At 43.6% G+C, this 14,496-nt stretch overlaps 1 protein-coding gene across 1 annotated transcript in view; it reads left to right on the forward strand.

Annotated features, from left to right (window-relative positions):
- Positions 1 to 14,496, forward strand: part of b4galt1l (DP-Gal:betaGlcNAc beta 1,4- galactosyltransferase, polypeptide 1, like) — a 118,799-nt gene that overhangs the window by 41,430 nt on the left and 62,873 nt on the right. Inside the window, exon 3 of the mRNA XM_085982880.1 lies at positions 12,349 to 12,536. Within this exon, the coding sequence (XP_085839006.1) occupies positions 12,349 to 12,536 (188 nt within the window). The remainder of the gene's footprint in view (positions 1 to 12,348; positions 12,537 to 14,496) is intronic.

Below are 14,496 nucleotides of genomic sequence, written 5' to 3' on the forward strand. Positions count from 1 at the left end.
CATAGAATATAAGAGCAGGGAGGTTATGATGGAGCTGTACAAAACGCTGGTGAGGCCACAGCTGGAGTGCTGTGTGCAGTTCTGGTCGCCTCACTATAGGAAGGATGTGATTGCTTTGGAGAGGGTGCAGAGAAGATTCACCAGGATGTTACCTGGGATGGAGCGCCTCAGCTATGAAGAAAGACTAAACAGACTGGGGTTGTTTTCCTTGGAGCAAAGAAGGCTGAGGGGGGACCTGATTGAGATGTACAAAATGATGAGGGGGCATAGATAGGGTAGATAAAGAGGAACTTTTCCCCTTAGTAGGGGGGTCAATAACAAGGGGCATAGATTCAGGGTAAGGGGCAGGAGATTTAGAGGGGATTTGAGGAGGAACTTTTTCACCCAGAGGGTGGTTGGAATCTGGAACTCACTGCCTGAAAGGGTGGTAGAGGCAGGAACCCTCACAACATTCAAGAAGCATTTGGATGAGCACTTGAAATGCCACTGCATACAAGGCTATGGACCAAATGCTGGAAAATGGGATTAGACTGGACAGGGATTGATGGACGGCGCTGACACGATGGGCCGAAGGGCCTCTTTCTGTGCTGTATAACTCTACGACTCTATGACTCAGCAGCTGTGCAGTGAGTAGGCGGGCGGTGGAGGGTTACACCTGAAATGGTGCCAGCGTACCCAACAGGAACCCCTGAACCTAATCCTATTCTTGGAAGAACAGGGAGGTGTCGTGCGGTGAAGTACTCAACAGGCATGTTGCTGAACCTGTAGGGCTGCCTTTCAACTGAAGGGAAGATAAAAGTTTTCACATCACTAATCACATTAATGTTTGATGCACTATCAATTGCTACAAAAGACTGGAGATTGAGAAAGTAATAAACAGGCTTTTATTACCAAAGAACAGAGCATGCCTCTTGTGGTTGCCTGGTATCCAAAAGGGCCGGAGGCTTCTGAGCAGCGACCTTTATACCCAGCCATGAGGGTGGAGCCAGGGGCGGAGTCAGCTGAGGCATGCACAGACGAGTACAACAATATGCAAGAGTGAACAACAGTACTAACAACAGTGGTGAACAACAATACTAACAACAGTGGTTTACCACAATGTTCACGACATCGGACAGCCCTGGCAAATTTCATGCAAGTCCTTTTAACAGGACACTGATGAACCTTACATTCAGAAATGTAAATATGCAAGGAGTTTATAGTATAATTTAGATTTGGGGGGGGGGGGGCGGGGATTACTAATCCATTTGAAAAGGGTCCTTCAACCAAAAATGTTTGAGAACCACTGGCCTGGAAGGGCTTGGGCAGCAGGCGCATGGGAACGCCATCACCTCCATGTTCCCTTCCAAGTCATGCAGCATTCTGACTTGGAAATATGTCACTGGGTCAAAATCCTGGAACTCAATTCAATTCAATTTCAATTCAAATTGCTTTATTGGCATGACAAGGTACATCTTATGTTGCCAAAGCACCGAAAAAAACATTTATGGTTGAACACATAAACACAGATCTATCCATACAGTGTATAAACAGATATATCCCTGTGTGTATAAATATACACTCATATAATTTGCATAGAATCTTTTCTTAGAGTTAGTGGTTGTCCCTCTGCTTATGGCAAGCTATAACATAGTTTGCTGCTAAGGTTACACAATTTCTCTGTTCCCCTAATAGGTATGGGAGTTTTTGGTCTTCATTCAAATTTTTGAATTCAGGGCATATTTTTATGAATTTTGGGTAGAAATTCCCCCTTATGTCCTGATAGTTTCCACAAGCTGTGCTCCCTTCTTAACTGCACTATGGGAGTACCTTCACCACACGGACTGCTGCGGTTCAAGAAGGTGTCTCACCACCACCTTCTCGAGGGCAATTAGGGATGGGCAATAAATGCTTGCCTTGTCAGTGACGCCCACATCCCAAGAATGAATAGGGAAAAAAATTGCACCTCTGCTCATCCGTGTGCTGACAGTGACATCAATTCTTGGTGAGGAAGTGAGCCGCTTGCCTAACCTGACGAGCTGCCTCTGATTTTTGGAAACATGAATTGACGTGTACTGGATGTTTTGGGCACTGAAGTAGGAACATAGTTAAAATTATGGTCTAAGTAAGTACTGAGGTGACGAATGTAGCAAGACGGAGAGGTTTAGGGAGACAATTAAAGACTGCCGGGTAGTGGTGGTGTGAGATAGTGTATAGACAGGTGATGTTGTGGTGGAACTAGTGTTGGCAGTAGACCAAATGTGGGGTTTACAGCTCCTCTTGGATTGGAGCAGGACATTAATATTGCACACTATCTGGTTCCATCTAAGCAAGCAGCAGGGTTTATCTTTCTGATTTTGAGCGAAATAAAGTTCACCCTAATCCAGGACTTGATGTCAGACAGCCTGACAACAGATGTGAAATCATGGGTGGAGCTGGGTGGAAGCAGCATACCCATGAAAGCTGATTCCCTATTAATTGTAATTACACAGAGTCAGCATATAAATAAGGATGAGGGGCATCGGATGAGTCATAGAGCATTCTGGAAGTGACTGCAGACAACAGAGCAGAAGTTGTAAGAGATTCACTGATTCTATTGGGAAAGATAGGAATGGAACCAGGAGAGGATAGTGCCTCAGTTGAACCATGGAGGAGTGGCAGTGGGGGAGGATGGGATGGTTTAATGCATTCCACAGAGGGTGAGGAGGAAATTGAATGTCATAGTTGCAGTACCATCAATGCACAGAGTATAATAAAAAAAAAAATGATTAAACAGCCAATTAAGTACTTTTGACGTGTACTCTGTTGTAATGTGGGAAACACAGCAGCCAATTTGCGCACAGCAAGGTCACACAAACAGCAATGTGCTGACTCAAGTTAATCTCCTGACCTACACTGGCCTCACTCTTGAGTTGTTAGTCTGGATATCCCCATTTGCATCATCTCCATGTGTCCTGTTTCTGCATGTATTCCTTTTGTTGTGGTGGTCCCTTTTTTTGAGTTAAGATCCTTGTATTGTCTGCAGCAATTGATAGAAATTTTGGTCGTTATTTCTAAGTTTGTCGTCCATGGCTTGAGGTCTAAGCTCTGAGATCTAAGGTTATATAATGTTGGCATGTGAACCCAGTGTTTATCATTGTTGCACGTCCTATAAGGACCGCTGCTCTGCTGCCATGGTTTTTTCGGTGATTGTGTCATGTGGTGTGGCTGAGCCACAGGGACCAGGAAGTTCACAGGTTGAATTCCTGGTCTCTGTTGAATTCCTCATTAGAGTATGGTTCCACAGGGTAGTCCTTCACTCATTTATTCTAATGTGAGCCTTGATGGTCAGTGTTCACCTGCAAGGAGGCATTGCAACTGAGTTCAATCCTGTCTTCATACCATGTCTGAACACATACAGTTACAGCAGAGATTGCTAGTTGGTGATCAGGAGTGGAGACCCTATCTAATTTTCTCTTCCTGAGCAGCAGGGTGTGAATCTGTAGTACTCTTACTACTGGTGTTTAGCCACAAGGGAGAGTATTGTAAGATGGAGTATGGAGGAGATGGCAGGTCAAACTGCTGGACTTTCTGCAACTGATTTGGCAACAGAGAGTGGGGTAGCTGCAACAACCTTCTCGGACCTAAACATATTCTTTCAACCTGAGCTAACCACTGCTTTTGTTGCGATCAGCTGTCTAGCTTACTGCTCTTTATGGCTCAACCAGATAAATGGTTGTCACCATATGTAGATTAGGGTCCTGGTTAAGGCAGACTCTGCATCACCTCAGAGTATATGCCATCCTTGGTGACTTATACAGCTCTTCTGCTTTGATACCAGCAGGTACCTTGCTCAGAAGAATCCAGAGTAGTTAAGACAACAGCATGGCTATGTTGCTGGTGACCAGTATTAGGTGCACAAGAAATATACAGCTTAAGGGAGAGTGATTGGAAGTAAGAAGAGCTCCTTTCTTAAAATGTTGGTATTCAGAGCGATTTGGGGGTCCTTGAATTTGAATCGCGGAAGGTTAACATGTAGATGCAGCAAGCAATTAGGAAAGCAAATGGTATGTTAGCCTTTATTGCAAGGGGGTTGGATACAAGAGTAAGGAAGTCTTGCTGCAATTATATCGGGCTTTGGTGAGTCCACACCTGGAGTACTGTGTATAGTCTTGGTCTCTTTACCCAAGGAAGGATATACTTGCCTTAGACGTGGTGCAACAAAGGATCACTAGATTGATTCCTAGGATGAGAGGGCTGTCCTATGAGGAGAAATTTGTGTAGAATGGGCCTATATTCTCTGGAGTTTAGAAGAATGAGATGTGATCTCATTGAAATGTATAAAATGCTGAGAGGTTGTTTCCCCCTGTCTGGAGAGTGTAGAACTAGGGGGTATAGTCTCGGGATAAGGGCTCGGCAATTTAGGACTGTGGTGAGAAATTTCTTCACGCAGAGGTTTGTGATTCTTTGAAATTCTTTACCCCAGAGGGCTGTGGTTGCTCAGGTGCGGAGTATATTCAAGACTGAGATCGATAGAGTTTTAGACACTAATGGAATCAAGGGATATGAAAAACATAAGAAATAGGAGCAGGAGTAGGCCATACAGCCCCTCGAGCCTGCTCCACCATTCAATAAAATCACCTCAACTCCACTTTCCTACACTATCCCCATATCCCTTGATTTCCTTAATATCCAAAAATCTATCGATCTCTGTCTTGAATATACTCACAACTGAGCCTCCACAGCCCTCTGGGGTAGAGAATTCCAAAGATTCATTACCCTCTGAGTGAAGAAATTTTTCCTCCCCTCAGTCCTAAATGGTTGACCCCTTATTCTGAGACTGTGACCCCCTCGTTCTAGACTCCCCAGCCAGGGGAAACATCCTCCCTGCATTTACTCTGTCAAGCCCTGTAAGAATTTTGTATGTCTCTGAGATCACCTCTCATTCTTCTAAACTCTATAGAATATAGGCCTAGTCTACTCAATCTCTCCTCATAGGACAATCCCCCCATCCCAGGAATGAGTCTGGTGAACCTTTGTTGCACTCCCTCTATGGCAAGTATATCCTTCCTTAAGTAAGGAGGCCAAAACTGTACACAATACTCCAGGCGTGGTCTCACCAGGGCCCTATATAATTGCAGAAAGACGTCTATACTCAAATCTTGTAATAAAGGCCAACATACCATTTACTTTCCTAATTGCTTGCTGTACCTGCATGTTAACTTTCAGTGATTTGTGTACAAGGACACCCAGGTCCCTCTGAACACTAACATTTCCCAATCTCTCACCATTTAAAAAATACTCTGCTTTTCTATTTTTCTGACCAAAGTGGATAACTTCACATTTCTCCACATTATATTCCATGTACCATGTTCTTGCCCACTCACTTAGCCTGTCTATATCCCCCTGAAGCCTCTTTGCATCCTCCTCACAACTTACATTTCCACCTAGCTTTGTATCATCAGCAAACTTGGATAATACATTTGGTCCTCTCATCCAAATCATTGATATAGATTGTAAATAGCTGAGGCCCAAGCAATGATCCTTGCGGTACCCCACTAGTTACAGCCTGCCGACCCCTTTATTCCTACTCTCTGTTTTCTGTCTGTTAACCAATCCTCAATCCATGCTAGTTTATTAACCAATCCTCAATCCATGCTAGTTTGTTACCCCCAATCCCATGAGCCCTAATTTTGTTTAATAGCCACTTGTGTGGCACCTTATCGAATGCCTTCTGAAAATCCAAATACACCAGATCCACTGGTTTCCCCCTTATCGATGCTGCTAGTTACAACCTCAAAAAAACTCCAACAGATTTGTCAAACACGATTTCCCTTTATAAATCAGTGTTGACTCGGCCCAATCCTATTGTTACCTTCTAAGTGCCCTGTTACCACGTCCTTATTAATAGATTTTAGCATTTTCCCTACTACTTATGTCAGGCTAACTGATCTGTAGATCCCCATTATCTCCCTACTTTCTTAAATAGTGGGGTTACATTTGCTACCTTCCAATCCGCAGAAACCATTCTAGAATCTGTGGAATTTTGGAAAATGACAACCAATGCATCCACTATCTCTATAGCCAACTCTTTTAAAACCCTAGGATGTAGGCCATCAAGTCCAGGGAATTTATCGACTTTCAGTCCCATTAATTTCTCCAGTACTTTTTTACTAATACTAACATCCTTCAGTTCCTCATTCTCGCTAGACCCTTGGTTCTCTACTATTTCCGGGAAGTTTTCTGCGCCTTCTTCAGTGAAAACAGACACAAAGGGCTGGATTTTCATTCAGGGAATGTGATGGAGGCGGGACTACAAATTTTAGGGTTGTTGTCCCGCCTCCATCGAGATGTGGCCAATCCACGCGATTTTAACTTGATTGACCTTGTTGAGCCTGCCCAGCGGGCTCAGCAGGCCAATTAAGGGCCACCCGGCAACAGGTGATGTCACAGACTGAAACTTCAAATGTCAAGAGGTTTTGACAGATGAAATATCAGTGTTTGAAAGCTCTTTGAAGCTGTCAAACACTGACAGTCTTACTTCTAACATGAGTCCTTCTCCACAGACTCAGTTAGAAATCTCTCCTGCACAGAAAGCTGAAGGCTGTCACTTTTGACAGTTCGCAGCCATTCTGCTTTCTGTGCCGGTGAGATGAGGGACTCACGAGACCTAAAGGAAGGAAGGCTGTAAAGGTAAGAAAAGGTAATTTAAACTTCTTTAAACACTTTAGCCACACCAAACACACTTACCTTTGCACTCACCTGAACACTGACATCTTGACCCCTCCAAGTCCTTCAACCCGACGGCCCGCCTCGCAAACTTGGCGTGGTTTGGAGCCATCGGGAATCCCACACTTCAGCATTAAAAATAGGGATTAGGCTAAAAAACTGCCTGTTAACTACCTGTTAACAGGCAGTTAATTGGCACTAATCCCTTCCCGCCTCGGGAGGGTGGGTACCCGCCTCCTTTGAAATTGGTATGGAGGCGGGATGGGTTCGTGCCCCCCGAATTCGTGACTTTAACCCCCTGCACGCCTCCAATCCTGCCTCCACGGCCCAATGAAAATCCTGCCTAAAGTATTTGTTTAATTTCGGCCATTTCCTTATTCCCCATTATAATTTCTCCTGTCTCAGCCTGTAAGGGACCCACATTTACTTTCACTAATCTTTTCCTTTTTACATATAGAAGCTTTTACAGTCTGTTTTTATGTCTCTCGCTAGTTTACTCTCATATTTTCCCTTTATCAATTTCTTGATCCTCCTTTGCTGAATTCTAAAATCCTCCCAATCCTCAGGCTTACTACTCTTTGGCAGCATTATAAGCCTCCTCCTTTGATCTAATACTATCTTTAACTTCTCTTGTTAGCCACGGTTGGATCACTTTTCCTGTGGGGTTTTTGCACCTTAAAAGAATGTATATTTGTTGTAAATTATGTGTTAATTCTTTAAATGCTAGACATTGCTTGTCCACTGTCATACCTTTTAATGTAGTTTCCCAATCTACCTTAGCCAACTCGCCCCTCATACCTACGTAGTTTGCTTTGGTTAGATTTAAGACCCTAGTTTTGGATTTAAGTAAGTCACATTCAAACTCAATATAACATTCTATCATATTATGGTCATTCTTCCCTAAAGGCCCCTTTACTACAAGGTTATTAATTAACCCTTTCTTGTTGCACAATACTAGATCTAAAATAGCCTGTTCCCTAGTTGGTTCCTCAACATACTGATCTAGAAAACTGTTTGCCCAGTCTATATGTAGATTTAAAGTCCCCCATGATTACTGTATTACACCTCTAATTTCCTGATTTTATACTCTGCCCTACCTTACAACTACTGTTTGGGGGCCTATAAACAACTCCCACCAATGTTTTCTGCCCCTTGCTGTTTCTTAGCTCCACCCAAACTCTTTCTACTTCTTGATTTTTAGAGCTAAGATCTTTTCTCTCGACTGTCTTTATCCCATCCTTTATTATCAGGGCTACCCCTCCTCCTTTTCCATTTTGCCTATCTCTTCTAAAAGTTAAGTATCCTGGAATATTTAGTTCCCAACCTTGGCCACTTTGCAACCACGTCTCCGTAATGGCTATTAGATCAAACCTATTCATTTCTATCTGTGCTATTAATTCATCTATTTTGTTGCAAATGCTTTGCACATTCAGATATAGTGCCTTTAGCTTTGACTTTTTTCTATTTTTCCCTGATGACACCTTAGTCACTGATGCATTATTACCTTCGTTACTCTCTCTGTCCCTTCCTGATCCACGCTGCTTATTTTTACCCAAAATTCTACTCTGCTCTAGAGCTTTGACATTTCTCTTGCTGCTTTTAAATTTACTCTTTCCTGAATCTTCCCCCTCCCCCCCCTTCATTAGTTTAAATCCCTGTCTACTTCCCTAATTATTCGGTTCGCTAGGATACTGGTCCCAGGCAACGGAATCGCTCCCTCTTTCCCCAGTACTGGTGCCAGTGCCCCATGAACTGAAACCCCTTCCTCCCACACCACTCTTTGAGCCATGCATTTAAACCTCTAATCTGTTTGTCCCTATGCCAATTTGAGCATGGCTCAGGTAACAATCCAGAGATTATTACTTTTGAGATTCTGCTTTTTAATGGATTCTAGCTCCTCAAACTCCCTCAGCAGAACCTCATTCCTAGTTCTACCTATGTCGTTGGTTCCTACTTGGACCACGACAACTGGATCCTCCCCCTTCCACTCCAAGTTCTTCTCCAGCTGCGAGGAGATATCCTTAACCCTGGCACTGGGCAGGCAACACCGCCTTCGGTACTCCCTGTTGCGGCTGCAGAGAACAGTATCTATTCCCCTGACTATACTGTCGCCTACCACTACCACATTCCTTTTTACTCTCTTTTCCCCCCCACCCCACCCAACTTGAATGGCCTCCTGTACCACGGTGCTGTGGTCAGTTTGTCCACCCTCCCTGCAGTCCTTGTTCTCATCCATACATGCAGCAAGTACCTCATACCTGTTGGACAAGGTCAAGGGCTGAGTCTTCTCCTTCACTATATCCTGGATCCCCATACATTCCTGACTCGCAGTCACACCCTCCTGTCCCTGACCATTGACTAACTCTAAAGTACTGCTTAACCTAAGGTGTGACTGCCTCCTGGAACAAAGTGTCCAGGTAGCTCTCCCCTTCCCTGATGCATTGCAATGTCGGCAGCTCAGACTCCAACTCAACAATTCTGAGTCGAAGTTCCTCGAGCTGCAGGCACTTACTGCAGATGTGGTTGCTCGGGATCTCGCTGGTCTCCACCAACTCCCACCTGCTGTAGTTATGACACACCACCTGCACTGCCATCTCTATCTGACCTTATTTTATTTATATAATTAGTTACAGTATTTATTCAAACAATTATTTTTACTTTTAATTTTCAGTTTTAATTAGTTAATTTAGCTTAAGTTATTAATTCAATAAAGTTATAGTAGTTAATACTCTCCCAGTTCTGAATTTAATCCACTTACCTAATCTAGAGAGCAAAAGAGCTGTAATACTCACCAACCAATCACCTACCTGCTGACCTGTGACGTCACTCCTTTTTTTGTTTTTTTAAGTCACCTTTCAGCTCAGGTCTGCGCTGTGCCCTGGGCCTTCTCCAGTGCTCCACTTAAGCCTCCGCTCCTGCTCAGGTCTGCGCTGTGCCCTGGGCCTTCTCCAGTGCTCCCTTTAAGCCTCCGCTCCCGCTCAGGTCCGCGCTGTGTCCTGGGCCTTCTCCGGTGCTCCCTTTTTAATCCTCCACTGCTGCCGCTCCCACTCAGTTCCACACTGTGTCCTGGGCCTTCTCCGGTGCTGCCGCCTTTGCTGTCATTGCTCCCGCTCAGGTCCGCGCTGTGTAGGGAAATAGGGCAGGAAAGTGGAGTTGAGGTAGAAAAATCAGCCATGATCTATTGAATGGCGGAGCAGGCTCGAGGGTCCGTATGGCCTACTCCTCTTATTTCTTATGTTCTTAAGTTGTATGTTCACTGGGACCTAGCATTTAGAAAAATTGGTGATTTGCTTGGTCCTGATTTTCACTGGATTTGTTGCTAAGCCTTTTTGCAAATTCTGCTGGAATATGTTTGTTGCAACCCAAGACATTTATCCCAATCTCTGTTCCTCTTGTCTTTCTCCTTCTCCCTATTCAGTTTGGGAATCTTGAAATGTTTAAACAAACATGTTTCGCATGATTTGATTCTTTCATCACCCTGTGGACTCTGACCTTTGGCTTCCATTTGTGTTGTGGTTTTGAGACTGGTAGCTGCAGAATATGTATCACAGTTGGCCGGAGCCTGGTTAGACTGCCTGGCTGTGCATCACACTCCACTAGCAGGAGGGAGCTCTGCACATGTGTGCTTAGATGTCTGTGTAAAGCTTTTCCCAAGGCCAGTAGAATTTTAACATTTCCATCGATGGGTGCATTCACTCTCAATTTTAAAAAGACTGCAGTTTGTAAAGTGCCCAGGAGATCTGACTGACTGAGAATTTTTAAACCTGGTTTGCACCCTGCAGCAGTTAAAAAAGGGCAGGGTGTCTAACCTGTGCTGCAGTTACATTGGGCAAGGTGTCGAGTCTGTGTTGGAGTTGTACTGGACAGGGTGCTGAGCCCATGGTGCAGCGAAACTGGGCAGGGCGTCGAGCCCGTGCTGGAATTACACTGAGCAGGGTGTGGGATTTCCCCTTTTACCAACTCGTGTTCAGTTCGGGATTGGGCTCAAGTTACATAGTCCCTTTAAAGTTGTTCTGCTTTGATCTGAAAATGGCAATCAATCTGTGCCCTCATACGGGTCAATGTAAAATCGATCTGCTGTATGTCTGCCAGGTTGTAATTCTAATTATAGAAATTGTATTGGAAGTCACCTTTCCAGCAAAAGAGCCCTCGACTCCAAACATTGGAATCCGCAGGAAAGCGTCATTCTCCCAGGACAGTACAGATGCAAATTCCTTGCCACTAAATTTACATGGTCGGGACCTAAGTCGGATTTGTGTGTTGAGCCTTTAAGGCTGTGATGTCCAAGATGCAAATCGTAAGCTGATGCTATCTGTGAAGCCATTCGCAATTCTTTCTTCTTTGTGCCTGTGCGCAAAACCGGCCTCAGCGCCTTCAAGCTATTTGAAGTTTCTAGGCCTGGAGGATTGGAATACTGCTCCCTGATTGGTGGCTTTTGACCAATAGGGAAACAGTCTGTAGCAGTGCCCCAGGCCTGTGTTTTCAAAGCACAAGCATTCTTCCCTGTGCTTCCGTGCTGCGTTAGTGGTCCTACCAAAAACACTCCTGCCATCTATGTTTGGACAGGAGCTGTCTTTTGGAGCCAATTACTTCAGGAGGAGTAGGGAGCAAGCTATTGAGGAAAAACAAGCAAGGAAATCTCATACTCACTACATTGCTGCTGTTATGTCTGCTTTAAAGCTTTTCCTGATTTAATCAAACTAAATAGTCACCCAGATTCTTGAATAAAATAAGGATAATTCCGATCATGGTATGTAGAGCACTACTAAGAATTCTATATTTAGTGTGTTTATTTAAGAGCCTGTCTTGGTTTCATCATGCTAAATCAAATCAAATCAAATCAAATCAACTTTTATTGTCATTGTTAGTGCACAAGTGCAGTACAATGAAATGTAGGCTTGCGGCTCCCGAGAGTGTACAATTTGGATTAGGACACTTAAACATTTCAACATACATTTGTACATATATATTAGCATAAATATGACCATAATAAAGTGCATCGGCAGATGTGCAGGCTTTAGTGTTTATTTGTGGAGTTCAGTAGGATGACAGCCCTGGGAAAGAAGCTGTTCCTAAATCTGGTCGTACGGGTGCGAATGCATCTGTAGCGTCTTCCAGATGGTAGGAGGGCGAACAGACTGTGGCTGGGGTGGGTAGGGTCTTTGATGATGGACCGTGCCCTCCGTAGGCAGCGTTTCTGATATATATGTTCTATGGTCGGTAGCCGGGTGCCGGTAATGCGTTGGGCAGTTTTGACTACCCGCTGCAGGGCTTTCCGGTCATGGGAGCTACAGCTGCCGTACCACACCGTGATACAGTTTGTCAGGATGCTCTCTATAGTGCAGCGGTAGAAGTTAGAGAGGATCGGGGGTGACAGATTGAAAGTAGGCTTCTGAAAGATGAATATCTCTTAAAGGCACAGGCCATCCCCAGTGGTGACTTCTGCTAAATTGCCAGGTTTATTGGCAGAATAATAATATTTCATTGAGTAGTGCCTCTTTATTATTTTAATTGAAAGTTATGGAAGAAATAATGTCACGAGCATTTATTCCAATTCTCTCATTATTCAATACAAAAATGTGGTCAGTTCTGTAATTTTCTGATTTAATGGCTCCCTCATTTGATGTGTTTAGTGTTCCATTTCTCCAATTTTTTTTTCAGCATGGAGAAGAAACTTTTAATCGTGCCAAACTTCTCAACGTAGGTTTTGTGGAAGCTTTGAAAGAATATGATTACAGCTGCTTTGTGTTCAGTGATGTTGATTTGATTCCTATGGATGATCGGAATATCTACAAGTGTTACAGCCAGCCAAGGCATCTGGCTGTGTCAATGGATAAATTTGGTTTCCGGTAAGACTAAAAGTGCAATTTTATTTTTAAATCGATAGTCAATGAACCAAAGGATCTTGGTTCTTACCGTTACAATTTAAGAGTGTAATTGGTAGGTCAAAGCGTCTTCCCTTGTTGAATGACATTTTAAGTATGGAGTCTGCTCTAAACTTAGCACAAGGGTTCAGCACAACCAGCATATCTGCTGGAAGCTCAGAGCTCATTTGTTCTTGGTGAATAGAGACGTTGGGTATTCAGCTTGGCATGGAGGTACTCCTACTCCCATTGCGAATAGTATGTGAATAAGGAACATACATCATTCATGTGGCTTAAAGATCTATGGGATCCATATTTCTGTTATCACCTTGCACAGAGAGGAAGGAGATATTGGGCGTGGAGATGGAAATGGTATGCCATGCAGTCTCCTTCAGCATTGGTCACAAGTTGACCCCTCCTTCTGGTTCACCCTCTTGCCCAACATTGACATCAGTGAAGTTACGAGAGCACTCCATCATTGCAGCTCCTTGCATCATCCAAAATAGGCACCTTGGCTTCAACGCTGAGCCCCCAGTCTTCCTAAAGTGTCGGTTGATAAATGTGAGGAATGTTCTCATGGACTTGCTTAATACAGTGTCCTCCGCCATGTAAAGTAAAATGGCCAACTGTGTGAAAACACCTTCCTAAAGTCCATGTATACTACATCAACTGCATTTCCTCCATCTATCATGTTTCAAAGAATTCTGAAGTAGAATATGAGAGTAAACTTGCAAGGAACATAAAAGCGGACTGTAAAAGCTTCTACAAGTATGTAAAAAGAAAAAGATTAGTGAAGACAAATGTAGGTCCCTTACAGTCAGAAATGGGAGAATTTATAATGGGGAACAAGGAAATGGCTGAGCAATTAAACAAATACTTTGGTTCTCTCTTCACAAAAGAGGACACAAATAACTTCCCAGAAATGCGAGGGAACCAAAGGTCTAGTGAGAAGGAGGAATTAAAGGAAATTAGTATTAGTAAAAAAATAGTGCTGGAGAAATTAATGGGACTGAAAGCTGATAAATCCCCAGGGCCTGATAATCTGCATCCCAGAGTACAAAAAGAAGTAACCATGGAAATAGTGGATGCATTGGTTGTCATCTTCCAAAATTCTATAGATTATGGAACAGTTCCTGCAGATTGGCGGGTGGCAAATGTAACCCCACTATAGGAGGGAGAGAGAAAACAGGGAACTACAGACCTGTTAGCCTAACATCAGTAGTAGGGAAAATGCTAGAGTCTATTATAAAGGATGTGATAACAGGACACTTAGAAAATATCAACGGGATTAGACAAAGTCAACATGGATTTATGAAAGGGAAATCGTGTTTGACAAACCTACCGGAGTTGTTTGAGGATGTAACTGGTAGAATAAATAGGGAGAACCAGTGGATGTGGTGTATTTGGATTTTCAGAAGGTCTTTGATAAAGTCCCACATAAGAGGTTAGTGTGCAAAATTAAAGCACATGGGATTGGGGGTAATATACTGGCATGGATTGAAAATTGGTTAACAGAGAGTAGGAATAAATGGGTCTTTTTCGGGGTGGTGGGCGGTGACTAGTGGGGTACCGCAGGGATCAGTGCTTGGGCCCCAGCTATTCACAATATATATCAATGATTTGGATGAGGGAACCAAATGTAACATTTCCAAGTTTGCTGATGACACGTGAGATTGTGAGTTGTGAGGAGGATGCAAAGAGGCTTCATGGCGATTTAGACAAGTTGATTGAGTGGGCAAATACATGGCAAATGCAGTATAATGTGGATAAATGTGAAGTTATCCCCTTCGGTAGGAAAAACAGAAAATAGAGTATTATTTAAATGGTGATAGATTGGGAAATGTTGATGTACAGAGGGATCTGCGTGTCCTTGTACACTAGTCACTGAAAGCAATCATGCAGGTGCAGCCAGCAGTTAGGAAGGCAAATGGTATGTTGGCCTTCA

Source organism: Somniosus microcephalus, chromosome 1 (assembly GCF_052327205.1).
Source record: "Somniosus microcephalus isolate GS21.2 chromosome 1, FLI_Smic_1.0, whole genome shotgun sequence".
NCBI lineage: Eukaryota > Metazoa > Chordata > Chondrichthyes > Squaliformes > Somniosidae > Somniosus > Somniosus microcephalus.